General features: G+C 44.7%; 2 protein-coding genes across 4 annotated transcripts in view; one reads left to right on the top strand and one right to left on the bottom strand.

Annotated features, from left to right (window-relative positions):
• Positions 1–850, bottom strand: part of COL4A2 (collagen type IV alpha 2 chain) — a 145,361-nt gene extending 144,511 nt beyond the window's left edge. Inside the window, exons 1-3 of one of the 3 annotated variants that reach the window (XM_054815007.1) lie at positions 724–850; positions 271–374; positions 73–133 (exon numbers count right to left, since the gene is read on the bottom strand). In XM_054815007.1, the coding sequence (XP_054670982.1) occupies positions 73–133; positions 271–314 (105 nt within the window). In that variant the 5' untranslated portion in view covers positions 315–374; positions 724–850. Of the gene's footprint in view, positions 1–72; positions 134–270; positions 375–599 lie in introns of all 3 variants that reach the window. The other 2 variants (XM_054814991.1, XM_054814999.1) reach the window with 2 other exon arrangements.
• A 73-nt stretch (positions 851–923) lies between these two features.
• The window catches only part of COL4A1 (collagen type IV alpha 1 chain), a 128,557-nt gene continuing 111,957 nt past the window's right edge, over positions 924–17,523 (top strand). The window contains exon 1 of the mRNA XM_054815022.1: positions 924–1,063. Within this exon, the coding sequence (XP_054670997.1) occupies positions 1,001–1,063 (63 nt within the window). The 5' untranslated portion in view covers positions 924–1,000. The remainder of the gene's footprint in view (positions 1,064–17,523) is intronic.

The raw sequence follows: 17,523 nt of genomic DNA on the forward strand, positions 1-17,523 counted from the left end.
TTCCTCACTTTCTGGTACCAAGGAAACTGCTTTTTCCTCTTCTCAGTAAAAGTCATAAGGCATTTTACTTACAGCATCCACTTTGACGGCTGACAGCACCACTTCCATCAGGATCAGGAGAAGCCCCAGATCCCTGCAGGGAAAGGTGAATAAACACGGTATTGTTTTAAGCTAGCACAAAACAAGCACGTGATAAAACTCTGCAGTTAAAGGTGACAATACGACTTTAAAAAAGTTATTGCCAAAAGCCTGCCGAGCGGAATTACTTACTGACAAATAAAAATACGTGCACTGGGAAGCTGCGAGATGTCCATTTTCGCTTCTTCCCTACCCGGGGGCTCGGCTCAGGGCTTCCTCTCGCCGGACGGCCGCCCCTGCAACGCAGAGTCCGCGTATAAAGCCTCAGTGGAGGTCTCCGGGCCGATCCCCGCGGGTGGTGGTGGGGGGGGAAGGTCGCGCCGCTCCCCGCGCCGTGCAGAGACCGGCGTCCCGCCGGCGCGGAGCCACCCACGGGGGCGCGGACCCCGACAGGCCGGGCAGAGCCAGCGCCCCCGGCCCCTGCCCCGGCCCCCTCGCCCGGCCCCGCGCCCGCTCCGCACCGTTGCGCGTCCCGCTGCCGTACCCTCCCGGGCGGCAGCGACGGTGCGGGGCGAGGAAGCTGCGCGCCTCCCCCCTCTGCCCGCCCCCCCCCCCCCCCTCCGCCGCCGGCGGCTCGTCACCCACCCGCGGCGGGGAGGAGGGGGAGGAGAAACTGCGGCCGGCGAGGAGCAGGAGCGGGCGAGGTTGCGCCCTCCCAGGGTCCCCGCCCGAGGGGAGGAGGGGGGCTGCCACCGCCCATCGGTTACGGCGCGGCGAGTCCCTCGCCCCCGAGGCATTGCAGGCGCCGCGGCCGCCACGGAGGGGAGAGACGCGCATGTGGGGCCGGCCCCGCGGAGCCCCACACTGAGCCGCCGGCGCCCCGCCGCCCAGGGACCGACGGCGCGGTGCGGTGCGCGGCAGCATGCGGCTCTGGCTGGGCTTCGGGCTGCTGCTGAGCGCCGAGCTCAGCGCCGTGTCTGCCGCGGTGAGTACGCGGGGGGCGGCTCCCCCGGGCTGCGCGACGGGGTGCCCCCGCGGGGCTCTCGCCCGGGGAGGCACGGGACGGGACGGGGTGCCCGCGGGGGACGGGGCAGGGACGGGAGCTTCCATCCCTACTCTCTGCCCCCGCCTGAATTGCGCGGGGCCTCCCCTCTCGGAAAGGTGGAGCAGCCAGGTGGGGTTGGCGGGGATGCCCGGGTGCCCCGCCGCTGCTGCGGGGCTGAGCGCGCTCGCCGGCTCTCCGCGGGCGCGGAGCGGGGCGGCCGACACCGCGAGTGGGTCCCGGCCTCCCCACGGGCTGGCGGCGGGGTCCCGGCTAAGAGCCGCGGGACGGGCCCCGCCGCGCTGTCGCTCTCCCACGGCTCGGCAAGGAGCGCCGCTGGCTGGGGAGGGAATATAAAACACGCACCCACCCGGGACTTAAAAGTAGCAAAGTTGTGTTTCCACGGTTAAAAAAAAAAAAAAAAAGGCAAAGAAAGCGCGAGCTTTTGTAGGGAAAAAAAAAAGGAAAGAAAAAAAAAAGAAGTGGTTGGTTGCTTGGATTCAAAGTGCCGTGCTCGCTGCCTTTGACCCCCGCGATGGGCAGCAGGCTGGAGACCAGGAAGGAACCTGGTGTTAATGGTTAAAGTTGAGTTTTGGCACCTTTCCCGATGGAGACAGATTCAGCCACAGACATTTAAAATCGAAAGTATGCAACTAGTCTGAAAGTTTTGCTCAGGGAGCTAATTTTATCACTGAGATATTAGCTATCCGCTGTCCTTAAGTTAAAGGACTCTCTTTCCTGACGCTTCTGAAGTATTTCTGTACTGCTAAGTAAATGACAGTTGACATAATAATTTGAAGTAGGTCATCTTTTCATGTCTCCTTGGTGTCTTGCATTTGGCTAGGTTGATACTGTATTCGTGAAATTCAGGGGTGCAGGAAACTTCAGTAGCCATGGGTTTTTTGTTGTTCTTCGTGTTGTAAATGTAAGGTCTTGTATTATCATTTTAATCAGTAAAGGAGGTATGGGAAAGGGTTATTTTAAACTCTTTTTCTGCAGTTTCAGATGAAATTAGGTTCTATAATGAATGATGATATCTCTGTGTGACCATGGGGACAGCATGTATGCCTTGAATCAGCTGAAGTAAGAAATGCACTGAACTTCTGATGTCTTATCTGTTGCTCCTAGGCTGATAGTATCGGGCTTACTGTGATTGCAGTAAATCACTCGGTGATGCACCTCTTAGGCAATTCACCCATCATTTGGCATTAAGCTGACTAAACTGTATTCCTTTCAGTATATAATTAATCTTAATTAATTAAAATCTTTTGAAGTAAATGATTCACGTTTGAGTTCTAAATTTGGTGTTCCTAGAGGTATAAATAGCTGTCTGTGAGATACGTTCCCGTCTTGCGCTGTAAAGTGAAGTCATTGGGTAAACCATGACTGTCAGTCAAAGAAGACTACGCAGGGAAGATGTGCTTCTTAAAAGAAGATGCAAACTTTAATATCAATTATACAATTTCAGGTCTTCTTTAGCAACTCTGAAGAGGCTCTGTTTTACAAGTGTCTTTTGTGTGCTGGATAAACTGTTTTATTAAAATCAAGATTCCTTAAAATGTAATCTGGAGCTGTTAATTATATTATGAAGTTATCCCCATAATTAACCGTTCTTTCTATGCTATACTGACTGCAGATTTATGCTTCCTCATCAGCACCACCGAGAAACACAAGTATGCCGTGAAAGTTGAGCTCCTTGCAGCTTTGTTGCCTTAGATAAACTTCCAGCCGTACATGGGTGGCCTTTCAATCAATTCAGTTCCATTGGCATTGTCCCCAGCTCCATGCTGTTGCCTGTCAACTAGCAAATACCCAAGAGGTGATGGAGACTGCATACCAGGCGTGGGTGGTGGTCCAGGGGCTTCTCTTTGGAGGTCCTGATGCCCCTGAGTGAGTGTGGCTGGGTGGTGTAATCCACTGTACACCTGGGCAGGACCTCTTTCTTCTGCTTTTGGAGAGCTGGCAGAGTTGCCCCAGTGCTCACATTGTCCTCAGACGAATGTGTTCCCACTGTTTAAAGAGTAGTTGGGTTAGCAGAGGACTGCGTGGTAGGCAAGGTTGTATGCAGTACTGTTTGCGATAGGCTGAACGGAGCAACTGCTTTTCTTCTGCAAAAAAATGATGCTTGTTCTTTTCTTCCCCAAAATAGGTTATATTAGCTAGATTAAAAAAAATAAAAATCTTATTTGTGCAGCCACAATCTTGTCATATTCTTAATTGTCCTGTGACCTTCATCACAGAATCGCTGAGGCTGGAGGGCACCTTGGAGATCACCTAGTCCAACCCCCTGCTCAGAGCAGGGCCAGCTGCAGCAGGCTGCTCAAGGCTGTGTCCGGCCAGGTTTTGAATATCTCCAAGGATGGAGACTCCTCAACTTCTCTGGGGAACCTGTGCCAAGTGCTTGCTAACCCTCACAGGAAAAAAAATGTTTCTTCATATGTGCATTGTGGTTGTGCCAGGGTAACTAAATTGGACTTGAGACCATGCCTGTGAATGCAAATGTAGCAGAAGCAGCTCGTGCTACATTGGTGGTGGTGATTCTGCAGTGTAACAGGGCTGGCAGAGTGAAAAATTGTTTTTATCACTGATGTATCCATGATTAAATACATACAAGGAGATTTGGAAGGACTGCTCTCACAGAGGCATTTGACGTAGCAAAGCCAGCTGCTGTCAGGATCACGTGCCTCAGCACAGAAAAGGGAGCTGCTCCGTTGCAGCTCCCACAGGTTGTAATGTGCCACTGTAAAATGCATCCAGATGTGGCACTGGAAGCTCAAGGGTTTTTACGTTGACAATTGTAATTAAAATATTAATTATAGCTAATCTGGGCTTTTGTACTGTTCTATGTTCTTCTCAGGAGATTCATTTTCAAATTATAAGGAGAGCAGAATGGAAGACAGGGCAGTAGATTAAGGTGTTTCCAGGTCAGGCTGAGGGACTGCTCCCACGAGACGGTTACAGGAGAAGCCTGTTTTGATGGATCTCTGCAGGGGCTCTCATTTCTGACACTCTTCAGGCTTCCATTTCCTTTGAAGAAAGTCTGTTTCCTAACATTAGTACTGCATGATTGAGAGATGACAATGCCATGGAAATCCCGTTTTCATGTTTCGGTACCTTGTTGATGCCGCTGCAGCGCCGGCCCCCATGCTTTCTGCAATGGAGCAAGATCTTCCAGCTGCGCTTGAGCCCTGGGGCCAGTCGCCTTAGACACAAATGGGCTGGCTGCCACGTAACGCTGGGGGAATGGAGGCGATGCCCTATCTGCTGCCACTCGGCAGTGGGCTTAGTGGTCTGTCCGAGATCCCAGCCCATCTCCCTTTCCGCTTCTAGTGTTGGCAAAACAGGAGCCGGGCCAGAGCTGAGAGCAAATTCTATCCAGCTACTAGGGGAAAGTGGGCCAAAACAGTGATAAAAGCATGCATCGTTTTTCCCACAAGGGCAATGCTGTTTGAGCCCAGCGTGTGGTGGCAGCTGGGGACGCACTGGTGGGAGGCCAGAAGGTTCCTGTCCCCAGGTAAGCCCCGTCCGGGACTGGGCAGAGGCAGCTCTGCTGTGTCATCCTCACGCCTTCCTTGCGTTACTCTTCCTATTTTTAAATTGTACTTGGGACTGCAGTCTGACACACACAATTCTAGGCCAAAAGCAAAAAAATAAATTGCTTCCAACTAGTCTGAATGATTTTTCTGTTCCTTTTTTGTTAAAAACACGGTTTATTGAGATGAAGAAGTACAAGGCAGATAAACCGAGAGCAGATAAAAGAAATGACGTGGGCTTTTGGTGTGTGGCTGAAGAGGAGTCGTATGGCTGAGTCTGAATGACTGACAGCACTTCACTTGGGTGTGCTTTTACTAGTGAAATAGGGCTGGGTTGGGCACCTGCCTTCTGCAGCCACCCGTGTCCAGGGCTACTGCTGTCTTTGATGCTGAGAGACCTGTCCCCCTAAGTCCATATGACATCCTTGTCCCTGCATGTCCTCAAGACTTGTCAATACCAAGAGCACATCTAACAAACCCTGACAGGTTTTAATTCAGGATGGCGATGCGGTCACTTCAGTTCAGAAAAAGCGGCCAGAAGGAGAGACCCAAATGACTTCCATTAAATTAAGCACCTCTCGGGCTGGAAGGCTTCGCAGGGAAATGGGAAACGGGGTTCAGTTTCCCCTGCCGGGCTATGGCGGGGTGAGGGAAGAAGTAGAGCACACTGTTTTCTTTCTGTTGGGGTGAGGTGGCTTGGCAGGAAGGAGTATGAGACCTGGAGCAGCCGAGGGTGCACCACGGAGGGCGATGAGTGTGGGTGGGAAGGTGGCCTTCCAGCCCAAGGTGAGGAGGGATATAATTAGGTTATATAATGCCTGGGATGTATATACTGTCCGTTGTCTTGATCATGTACAGAAATGTAGGATAGCTGCTGCAGGCAGCGAAGAGAATTGTTTTAAAATAATCAGAAACCATCTCTAGGGATAGGCTTATGAATATTGTTCTTTTTATAGAACTAGACTAAACAAAGGAAGATTCAACAACCTCAACATGAGAATAAATTGACTTACTTCATCAGTGTTTAAAAGTTACGTAGTGCTCCCTTCCCAGAACTTCTGTTGACATTCCCATCACAAAGGCCCTTAACACCTTGCAGAATTTGGTCAAAGGGAAGAATTTGGGCATGGGCTATGACCTGACTGGAATAGCAACCTGTGTCTTTACGGAGTAGTTGAAGGTGTGAAGTACTGCTGCGATTTAACGCTGTTTGTGGGAAGATAAATTTTTGACTTCTCTGGGTTGCGACTGGCTGGAATTATTCTTGGTGATTTAATACATCAGAAAAGTATGTGGCGTTAACCCTCCAAGGGTCTTTATATAGCAGAATCTTGGACAATGTGGAAGTAAAGTAGAGAACAAATGAAAACACTGTCAATATATCAGTTACTATCGTTATGCCATTCTAATCTGAAGTGACTTGCAGTAAAGAAGGCAGCAAATGTATTCTTCATAAAGAACATAAGTAGAAAATATGAAAAAAACCAACACTATGTGTTGTTACTCTCTGACAGATATAAACAGAAAAAGGATGATCAAAGATTCAATAAAAAAAGTGTCCATTTTATCTTTAAGTTGCTATTTAGTATTGAGAAAAATACAAGTATATAACTAAGCAGGTTTCAGTAAATGTTTCAAAGACTAAAAAGATGACTGTTTAGCCTTCCTTTATCTTCGAGGTTTTATCTTACAGAAGGCGGAGCTTGCTTAAACTTTCTAAATTGAAAAAAAAAAAAAAGTACAGCAGCGTATATTTAAAAGCACTTTAGCTTTCAGTCCCTTGTACTTCTGCTATACTTTGTTCTGCTCTGGATGCACTCACTTTGATCCAATATCTCAAGTATGTATTTCTCAGGAAACCTCTTACGTTGTGCCTGCTTCCATCGCATTTTCAACACAGGCAAAACCCACTGTAAGCCTTCAGGTTGTATCAACTCTTCTTAGCTTAGGTGAATGGAGGGGAGGGGGGGGTTGGAAATGCCCCTTTTTCACCTCTGATCTGCCAAGTCTTCAAGCATTTAAACGCTTGTACTTACGGGTTCAAACGAGGACTGTAGTCCTGCTTTTCTGCCCGCGCTGGGGCGTTGCGGTGACATCGCGCAGTTGGGGCGGTGCGGTGACATCGCGCGGTTGTGGCGCGGGGCGCTGCAGCGCGGGAGCAGGCGGCAGGTGCCGTGGGAGCCGGCAGCCTGGGAATCCGCTGGGGTGGAGATGAGTCAGACTCGCCTCACGGCCTGCAAAAAAACCTCTTTTTTTTTTTTTCCTTCTTCTTTTTGGCTTGGATTGCCTTGCACTAACATAATAAAAAAGGCATGGCCAAAGATGAAATGAGTGAAGCCAGAGAAGAGTTGGAAAAAGATTAGTTTTCTTTTTATGGTTTTTTCCTTACGTTACCTTCATGTAGGATGCTGTCCTCACACATCTACCGAAATAAATGGTGTAGGATTTTCCAACAATGTGCCAACTTAATTCATAGGAAGTGTTACTGTGTTTTTAGCAAAGTTACTCAGCGACTTTTACGGAATTTTACGTAGGCTGGAGAGTTTTTTTGGGTGGATCTAAGAGAAGAACTACTAAACATCCTCTGTTCCCCTCCTTTCCTCTGCCTTTTCTCTCTGTGCACACTCCTGCTGCCTTCACCTTTACTGCTGCTGGCAAGCCGCCTCTTGCAGGGGCTGAGGAAGGGTGTGCATCTTCAACAGAACAATGTAAAGGACAAAACACAAAGTGCTGTTACGTGTGCAGAGTAAACAAATTGCAAAGTAATAATTCATTTTCTTTCATCTTTTTGTGGCTTTCATCTGCTGGTAGCAGATGACAGAGACAGCATTTTGAGATGAAGGTTTTCAAGATGGCTGAGAGGGAACTGGTGGAAGAAATTATCAAAGTTATAAATACAAGAATCAGTTTAATTTGCAAGGATTAGTAGGAAGAACTAGAATATTTTAAATAAAAGCCTAGCGAGTTAGGTGTTTTGCATTTGGAAAGATAGAGCCTTTCATAGATTAGTCATGGGACAAACTATCAATTATCCTTTCTGTAAAACAGATGACAACGTATACCTGCTTAAAGAATGTTTCAAACCTTACAACTGGGAAGCAGAAATACATTTTTAGGTAAAGTTTTGTCACTCCAATGGAGAACACCATCCAGCTGTTAATACAGGAGCAGAAGAGTTGTGCTGAAGAGCTCACGTTTGCAGACTCCATGCTTCATCTCTGAATTGACAGACGATGAAAGCCCCAAATCAGCCCTAGATGCCGAACTTTTAAAAAGGTGTGGGAAGTCTGGCGGTGTTCCCTAGCATTTACTAGAAGAAAATGACTTGAGGCAACTAACATTGCATCTCCTCCACCACCTTTAAAAACCAGTGTCCAGCTTCTTCTCTGCCCATGTTTGTCTCAGCTGCTGTGGGATTTACAATCTCTCTGGCTACACGGGAGGAGTGTGGTTTCACTTCCCTTTTTGCCAAGGTATCTTCTGCGCCTTCGGTACATGAAAATCTTGTCTTAACACTGGGGCATGGACTTGGTAGAGCATTTCTAAATGGTTTAATGGATGAGAGTGCTCTAATTCATCAATAGAGTTGATGCTGTTTTTATGTGACCATTATTTCTCTAGATATTCATGTTGGAAATTCATGGTGAAGTGTGTCATCTCTCATGCCATAATCACTAACTTAGGGAGCAGTGAGCAAGCGGCTGTGTGGTGCTAAGTTGCTGGGGTTAAACCATGACAATTAGCTGGTTCTATTTTAAGAGATAATTTATGGGGTCCTTAGTTTAGTATACAGATACCAGCATGAGAAAGGCACTTTTTTTTTTTTTTTTTGGTGTGTCATGACAAATGTTTCAGTGTAGCTAAGGGATAAAACAAATTAGCCAATTTTCACTGGATAGCTATGTGCTGACTAGATATTTTAAGTCTTTTGGTCTTATTAGTCCAGTTGTTTATCTAGTGGAAGAAAACTTGTTTTCTAGTCTACTGAAGACTTCTGTTGAAATATTTGATAATCTAAAAACATTGAAACAAATCCTAAGATTGTAAGGAAACCCAAATAAGGCTGAAAAATTGCACTGGTATGGACTTACGGGACTGTAAAGAATTAGAACAAAAGTTTGAAGAAAAATTAGTACATTAATGGTTTGTATTCATAGTGCACATATTAAGGGAAAAATCAGCTAAGTGAGGGTAGACTCAAACATTCCAGGAATTTTCGTATTGTGCTTGAAGCTCTGTCCCTTTTATGGCAATGGTAAGTCAGTTATCTGCTAGCAGAATAAAAAAAGGATAAATTCTAGCTGCCATAAAGCCAAGATGAATGTGCAAGTAGTATTCAGGGCCAAAACTCAGAAAATTTTTTAGCTGTAAATACATGTGTGTTTTTAACAGTGTGCAAGAACAGGCAAGGAAGACTAAAACTACATAAATGCTTGTAATATTACAGCTTTGCTTGAGAAAATTATGAGGTTTTTTACTGAAACTATCATATTATTTTTTTTAACAAGTCTATTGACTGGGGCTGTTTCTTTGTTAAGAACAGCTGCATTTTTGGCGTCAACATGGAAATATTTAGAGAAAAACAGGGACTAGCAAGAGGTATAAATGAAAGTGAGAAGAAGGTAAAAAGCTTAAAATTATCCTAGGAAGTCTATGTTTTTATCTTTATTTTTTTAAAATGTTACAGTGACTCTGAAGAGTCAAGGCTGCGTGACTGATCCCAAGGGGCCAGTGTAGAAAGCAGGGCAAGAAACATCCCGGATGCCAGGGATTAGAAGAGATTGTCAAAAACTGGTACTACAAAAAGAAAATGTCGGGAAAGAGGGAAAGAACTAAGTGCTAGAGCCCTGCACGTACAGTTTTGCTTAGCTGTGGAACAACTGTGGGAGGCGACTGACTCCTGGCCCCCGCCACCAGTTGCGAGGACCCCCCAGCCAGCGGTCCCAGACTGGAAGGGGTTGTTCCTCTGCTCATTACTGGTAAATCCCGGCTGGGGAAAGACTCAGACATGGGTTCTGGTCATGTTAATTCTTATGCAATGTAATCCTACTGTCTGTGACTTTCTATTACTATTTTAAAACTTATTTCCCATTATGGACCTCAGTGATATAGCAGATGTTGTACCAGTGCCTAAAGTCTTTGGGTTAAATAATGTCTCGGCTCATGCCCTTGAGAATGCCAAAATAATAGTTCAAATCACGCAGAAAAACAAATCCATCTTGCTGGGGACATGCCTTTGAAAATGTGCTCTGATTCACACTGGTCAGACAAACAGTGGATGCTGATTTTTGATGCATTTTCCAGGAGTGGTGTGCTTAGTTTGGATAGAGCTTGTGATCTTGAATGGAGTGGATGTGTCATGAGCATAGAGAAGCTTTGAATGGTAACCCCTGAGACCTGCAGGCAGGCAGCTGCTAACCTCGCAGTGATTCGAGCTCAGTGCCCTCTCTCCTGTTAGGTGCAGGGTCATTTCCTCAAAGTGGCTGATGATTTCAGCTTCCATTTAATTAATTGGTAGAGTAGTTGAAGGTGCTAAGGATGTGGAAGGATTTTTCCTAGGAGACCAAAGATGATGGTGGCAGAGCAGAGCCAGAAAACTGCATAAGTAAAAAATGAGGAATATGTTTTTGTGAGGATGCTTCTGTGTGCTGTCATTACAAGAATCATGTTTTATTCCTAGTGTCTTCAAATAAAATCCTCAAAGAAACGAGCCTAGCAAGGATTGCCTTATGCCCATTTGTGTCACCACAGTCTTGGCAAAGGTAACATACATACCTGTTAAAAGGTGTTTGTTCTAAACTCCTTCCTCACGTTCAGATGCACTTACTCACCAGTACCACAGGAGCTGCTGGTGCTGGAATGGACTTGGCAATGTGAGAGGAAGAGGAGAAGGTCTGTGCGATCCTGTAGATACACTTGTTCCTGGATATTGCTGGGCCCACAGAAAGTACACTGCACAAAGCACATGTAGGATATTATCGAGACCATCTGAACCTCTGTTAAGGCCTGAGCTGGCATCTGCAAGGTCCCTGTGCAGCTTGAAATGAAAGTCAGCGTATTACGGTTTTGGTCCAGAATTTGCAAATTACCAATTCTGTGCACAATTTCAGTCACTCACACAATATGAGACACATCTGTGTATTGACAGACATGTAAGTCTGGATTCCATTTCAGCAGAAGACATTTTATATTTGTTTAATGTCAATATATCAATATAATTTATTTTAATAAATAGTTTCCTGTTGGTTAAAATTAAATGAATCATTTTAGCTTATAAAAGAGAATAACACGTAGAACTTAATGCAGTGCTAAAACCAGTTTGTGTACTGAGTATCTAATCTTCTGTTGAGCTCAGGTTTATTTTAGCTGGACTGTTACCCTATACCATAGGGCCCATAAGCAATTCTTTGTTTTTCTAAATCCCCATTCATTATCATACATTAAAGTCTGAACACTTCATGAACAAAACATGAAAAGTTCTGCATTTCCCTCCCCGTGCTCGCTCAGATGTGTGCCATCACTGCAACGGTAATGGGCAATTACACGGAACGGGTTTGCACATGGCTCAGTGTGTATCTATATCGTGCAAGAGAAATGTATGAAATTGATTGATATGGGAAGGTGCATATGTGATTATGTCATGTCTTGTGTTGTTTTTGATAACACCCCTGTATTTCTGATAAATGTGGTTCAGCTGTCTAGAAAATTATTTCACAGTTCAAAATCCAAAGGTATATAAATCACATCAAATCAGTCATGAAGATGGAGAATGAGTTCTCTGCAAAGTTGCACATACTATTGGATGAAGTATTGCTGAAAAGAATTGAATATTGTGATGTACTGAAACCATGAGCCTCTTATATGAGTTTTTCTGTACCTGAGACAACTAATGAATTTCTGGAATGTTAGGTAAAATGTAAAGCTTGGGTACAACACCGCTAGTTAAAATTTATAATATTGCATGTAAAGTGATCTGTTTCTCATCACTGTTGTTTGCTGTGTTAGAAAGCGTGAAGTGCAGAATTCCTGTGCTTAGATTTATAGTATTAGATGGAAGCTGCCAAGATAGCATTTTTTAAATCTGAATCACACCATGCTAAAGGCAGAATTACGATGTACCTTTGTAATTAACCAATCTCGCAGTTGTCGCTGGTGGTGGGCAGCAATCTGTGCATTTCCCTCAGTACCAATCATTAATCTGATAGCCCAATATCAAGTGAGATAATTCATAGGAATTAGCCATTTGACTGAATTTTGGTGCTGATGTTCAAGATCTGACCGACTGCAGGAATTTAGTGACCCACTAAGTGTAAAACTGAGTCTGTCGTGGAGAAGCCTGAGCTTACACAGGTGTCCCCTTCTTTAAACTGGTTATTTGCCTGCCTCTTTGGGGGGCAGAAAAGGGATGGTACTGTAAAAGAGTCAAGGCACTTTGCACATTATGGTGAATTACTGGTACCTGCCAGCTGGGTGGAGAAATAATTTCTAAGCATACGACCAACAGCCGTATTTACATGTGTCCCCACGCACCCATGGGTGCTGTGCTCCCTCTGGCTAGGTGGTGTTTCAGGCTTCTCCTTACACCTGCTTTACTGTGGTGCGTGAAAAAGGTGTACTAGCTTTTTCTCCCCTGGCTATTTATTGTTTCCTACGTGTAAAGCCATGGAGGTGAATCAGCACCGTTTGCGTTTTGCTGGCTGCCAGCACCTACGCTTTGAAGCAGGAGCTCGGCTGAGGCTTGCGCTGGCCAGGGATGCACCCGCCGCCCTTCATCCCACGGGAGAGGCAGAGGAGCGCGGATCAGCTGGCGGGCTGTACATCCCAAGTCAGACACCTGGCAGTCGCGTCTGCTTCCCATGACCCCGAGGACGACTGGCAGGGATTCCGTATCCTTGGGCTGTCCTGCCGGGACCGCAGAGGTTTGATGTCCAGCAGAGCCCAAGGTGGTAGCACCACTCCGTCCCTGCCTGCAGTCGCTTTCCAAGCTGAACTGTCCGACTGACTGCAGAAGGGAGCAAGAGCAATGCCTGTTGCACCCCTTCAAAACCTACAGGCAATGAGAAAGGGGAGGGAACAAGCTGTAAAAAGGCCAGAAAGTGTCAGTAAGATCTATATATCGTTTCTTACACTTAGGGTGTTTCAACGTTTTGTTTATGACATGAGAAATTGCTTCTGTCACTGAAGAATTATTATGTGCAGAGAAGTAGGCTAGTGGTCTTGGTCAGCAGAGTTAAAATGAGCTTTGTCAGCTTGGTTGTCTGAGGGTTATTTGATATTAACAGATTTACACAGAGGAGAAAAGAGGCTGGTCAGATGTCCTGTGCCTGTTTTCCTCCCTTTCAACCAGCGTTGCCCTGCTCCCTGGGCTGAAAGTCCAATGTCATGTCTGTAACCACTTCATTTTTTTTCATAGATGCTTGTTTCGATGTTGTGACTTAGTGATGATGGCCGATAGCTTCCTAAACACTTTGTCAATTAAAATAGAACAGAACATGTGAAAATATATGCTGTTGTCTAATGCCAGGAAGCCGTTAAAACCTTCTGGATGTGTTGACAGGTGAGAAACTACCTAAGTGTAGTGATCAAGGTAAATTAGCAAGGGAAAAATTCCTCCTGAAGCTGAGTCATCAAAGAGAGATCTTTTTAAAATAATAAAGACAATAACAAAGAAAGATGTTCCAAAATGTTATCAGTAGAGTACAAGGCAACTTTTTCTGTAGGGTTCAATTTAATATTTCCCACTGTTAAGTGAACACCCCAAACTAGCTTCAAAGACTGCAGATGTATTTCTTGGTACCTGTTTTTCTCCTTGTAACTCTAGCAGTGCAAAGGAGACAGACTACTAGGTGGTATCATCTGGTAGTCTTTTAGTCCAGAGGTGTTTGCAGGGAAGAGGGACTAAGAATGGGAGGTTGACTGAAACCCATAAAGTTTTGTGGCTGTGCCCAGCTGGTAGTTTGTTTCTTTTTTAAAGACTACTGACAGTTGGTACAGATCACAGCATCTAGAACCCCTGTGAAATGCAGGAATACATGTGTTTCAGGGAAAAAGCAGTCCAAAATGTTTAGGAATACATGATGACTTTGATTTTTTTGGTTTTGCTTCTTTTTCCAGACCTTACCAAGAAGTACTGGAAAGGAAAATTTTTGAGAAAAAATGAAAAGAAATGTACATTATTTATTTTTGTCACAGAATAGGCAGAATAGGCAGTAAAATGATTGCTAGCATAATGACAAAAATATTACTACTATACTTTTATCAGAATTCTTTCTAAAATTATAAATAGTTTGAATAAACAACTTCATTTTGGAACCTGGAGTATCAGCCAAGGACAATGCCTGTTCACTGCAGTCTGTACTATTCTGGATCCCATGCTAAGTACACTATCATCATGTCTATACATTGGCATATGATGTCTCTTGACTAAGATTTTTTTCACCAGAAGCATCTCCTTTGTTTTTATTATGGAATGAAGTACCTGTGCACATACTTGTTTCTGAAATCTTCATTTTTGTTTACATGTTAATGATACTGACGCTTTATCTCTTTCAGCATTCTTTTTTTCCTCTACTCTATACATATGCCATTGGTGCCTACTCACAGAAGTATCTGTTAATAGAACCCCCTCAGTATTACATGCAATATTCAAAAGTATTTTATAATTAATTTTGTGCAAACATATCTAGCACCGCTCACTCCTTTTAAGACTAAGAGATGCATTATGCATAATGTAGATAAAACCTCATTTTGGTAAGCAAGTATTTTTTTCCCCTTCCTCTCTATTTTTCTTCAGGAAAGTGTGATTAAACCCCACCCCCTCCCAAGCACCTTTAAAACATGGGAACTTCTCACCTCTAAGTCAGGACCATGGATCTAGGTGGATAATCAAGGAAGAGGGACAGGTTCCAATGAATTTCTTTTCCCTTGCCAATAAAGTTGGCATAGCCTCGATTCTGACTCTGTTGTAAAAATATTTTTTTTTCTCTTCTTTCAGGTTAGATTATGAACTTTCACACTGTGCAGTCTAGGGTTTTATTTTTCCAGTTTGCTTTGTTCAGTGGCACGTTCATCAAACCTTTTTAGATAAGAAGCTATGGACATTGCATCCTGTCCAAAGGGAGGGTGTCTGTTTCAGAGATAAATCTATAATGTGGCCTCTGGACATACACTGCCATGCCACAGACCCCTTGAGGGCTGTCATTTTTTGTCTGAAGAATCCACTGCGGTCGTTACATCTCCAGTGGTTCCCCTCCCATTGCACATCCACCTACGCCCTCAGCTACAAGCAGAATTGCAAACCGGTTCGGGTACTGCAGCCTGAAGCGATGGATCCTGCATGTTTATAAGGAGCTTTTCCCAGCTGGGCACTGGAGTAGCTGCTGGCGGTGTGCTGCAGCACTGGGGCGTCCCAGATACGGCCCGTGCAGTTGCTGTTGCAGGAAGCGAAGAGCTCATGCAGGCTGTCTTGGTACCTTTCTTTCCCTCTCCCCTTTTTCAGTTGGTGTGTACAAGGAGCTGCTCTCCCTGAGCTGGCTGCTTAGACATGCTGTTTGTGGTGTAGCGTGGCTCTCTAGCTCCATAAAGCTAATCAGCTGCTCATCTGGTTGCTCTCTTCGGATAAGGTCACTTTGTTGCTGATGCGATGGACTGAGGAAGATGTTGCAGGCAGTATCCAGACCTGCTGCAGGTGAACGTGGCTGGCACGGGAGCAGAAATCCATTCCCTATTTTGCCACAAGCTGCTTTGGCAGCCCTGGGAAGTATTTTTAGCTTCCCTGTATCTCCCTTTCCCAAAGGTGAAGTAAGGATAACAAAACTTACTGAACTTCAAAGTAGGATATAAGTCAATTGTGCGATATTCGGTGACAGGGATTATACAAAGCCTGGAAGTGTATAATAAAAACTCATTTGACTGAGTTTGAAGATTAATTTTTCACCATCACCAGCTTCAGGAATAAAAGGAGCGCGCATGTCCCAGAAGTTGGCAGTGTGCTTGCATCCATCACTTAACATGTAACTCTGGGTTATCTAGCTTCTTCCTGTATTGCCCCTTGCTGTTCTCATTTTTAGGCGTTTATACAGCAACCGCAAAGACAAAAACTGTAAATAAAGAGGCTAAACATCAGAAAGGGGAAAAAAAGGGATGACCAAGGGGAATTTTGTCAGAGGGTTTAGGATAGCGCACCAGATTAGCTGGGGATTTCCATCTGAAGCTTTTATTTTGGCTACTTTATGACTGTTGTGGTTTAACCCCAGCCACGCAGCCACTCGCTCACGCCCCCCCCCAGCGGGATGGGGCGAGAGAATCAGAAGAGTGAAAGTGAGAAAACTCGTGGGCTGAGGTAAAGACAGTTTAATAAGTAAAGCAAAAGCCACACACGCAAGCAAAGCAAGACAAGGAATTCATTCCCCACTTCCCATGGGCAGGCAGGGGTTCAGCCATCTCCAGGAAAGCAGGGCTCCATCACACGTAACCGTTACTTGGGAAGGCAAACGCCATCACTCTGAATGTGTCTCCCCTTCCTTCCTCCTTCTTCCCCCAGCCCCTTATATGCTGAGCATGACATGATATGGTATGGAATATCCCTTTGGTCAGTTGGGGTCAGCAGTCCTGGCCGTGTTCCCTCCCAACTCCTTGTGCACCCCCAGCCCCCTCGCTGGTGGGGTGGTGTGAGGAGCAGCAAAGGCCTTGGCTCTGTGTAAGCAGTGCTCAGCAGTAACTAAAACATCCCTGTGTTATCAGCACTGGTTTCAGCACAAATCCGTAACACAGCCCCATGCTAGCTACTGTGAAGAACATTAACTCTATCCCAGCCAACACCAGCACAGTGATCCTCTCGGAGAACAAAATTGTTCCTAACTTTAATTGCAGTGTATTTCAAAGCATATCTTCTAAACTGTTTCTGCTTAGGACCCCAAACCGGAAAAATCTTTTTTTTCTCCTACAAGAAAAGGAAAATATTCACAAAATTATTTGGTGAGTAAAGGTAATGGATTTGAATTTTGATATCCAGTGCGGAGGAGGAAAAAAAAAGTGATCAGACAGAGTAGCTTTAAACCCACATACCTTATGATGTGTGCCAGTTTTTCTGAGGAAAAAACAGACAAAATCTCCGTATTAAATCTTTTTTAGTGATTAAAAAAAGTCTTCTGGAAATGAAAATTTTAACTTTTAAATTTTTTTTCAGTTTCTTTAACATAAAATTCCTTTCCAGTGAATGAAGGAGAAATGAAGTAAATGAATAAAGGAAAGGCCTGCCAACAAATGATAAGCTTTGGATTGTTATAAATAACTATAAAAAGTTCAGTGTCATAATATGAGAGGATGTTACCTGCTCTCCTCTTCCCCAATAATTGAAAATGGGGGGGGAGGAGTGATTTAATTTTTTACAATTAATTTTACAGCATTGAACAAAATAGGGAATCCAGGCTGTTCTCAGCTGGATAGCAAACAGTAGAGCCATTCTTTTGGTCCGAAAACCCTGACCTCGTAGGGAAAAGTGATCCAACTGCTTCCAAAATAGGCACATCTGTGTACTGTAGTACTTTGTCTCTCAGGGATACTTGATGTATGCTCCACCAGTTGAAGTACGGGGGAGATAAATGTAGCGTTCCAGAATAAAAGGTACGAAACTACACCTCATCCCAAGAATTTTAGACACCCCTACATGTTTTTTGTTTAGAAAAGTTATCTATTTTAGGAAGTACAGCAGAGAGCTTCTGTTCTTCATTCTCCTCACTACTTGTAGTTTCTGGTGGGCACATAAATACTTTACCAGTCTTAAATATACTTACATAGGCTAAATCACTCTAGCATCATTATGAAAATAAATTTTTCTGCATTCAGGTGCTGAAATACAGAAATTAAGAT

The sequence above is a fragment of the Grus americana genome, chromosome 1 (assembly GCF_028858705.1).
Source record: "Grus americana isolate bGruAme1 chromosome 1, bGruAme1.mat, whole genome shotgun sequence".
Taxonomy (NCBI): domain Eukaryota; kingdom Metazoa; phylum Chordata; class Aves; order Gruiformes; family Gruidae; genus Grus; species Grus americana.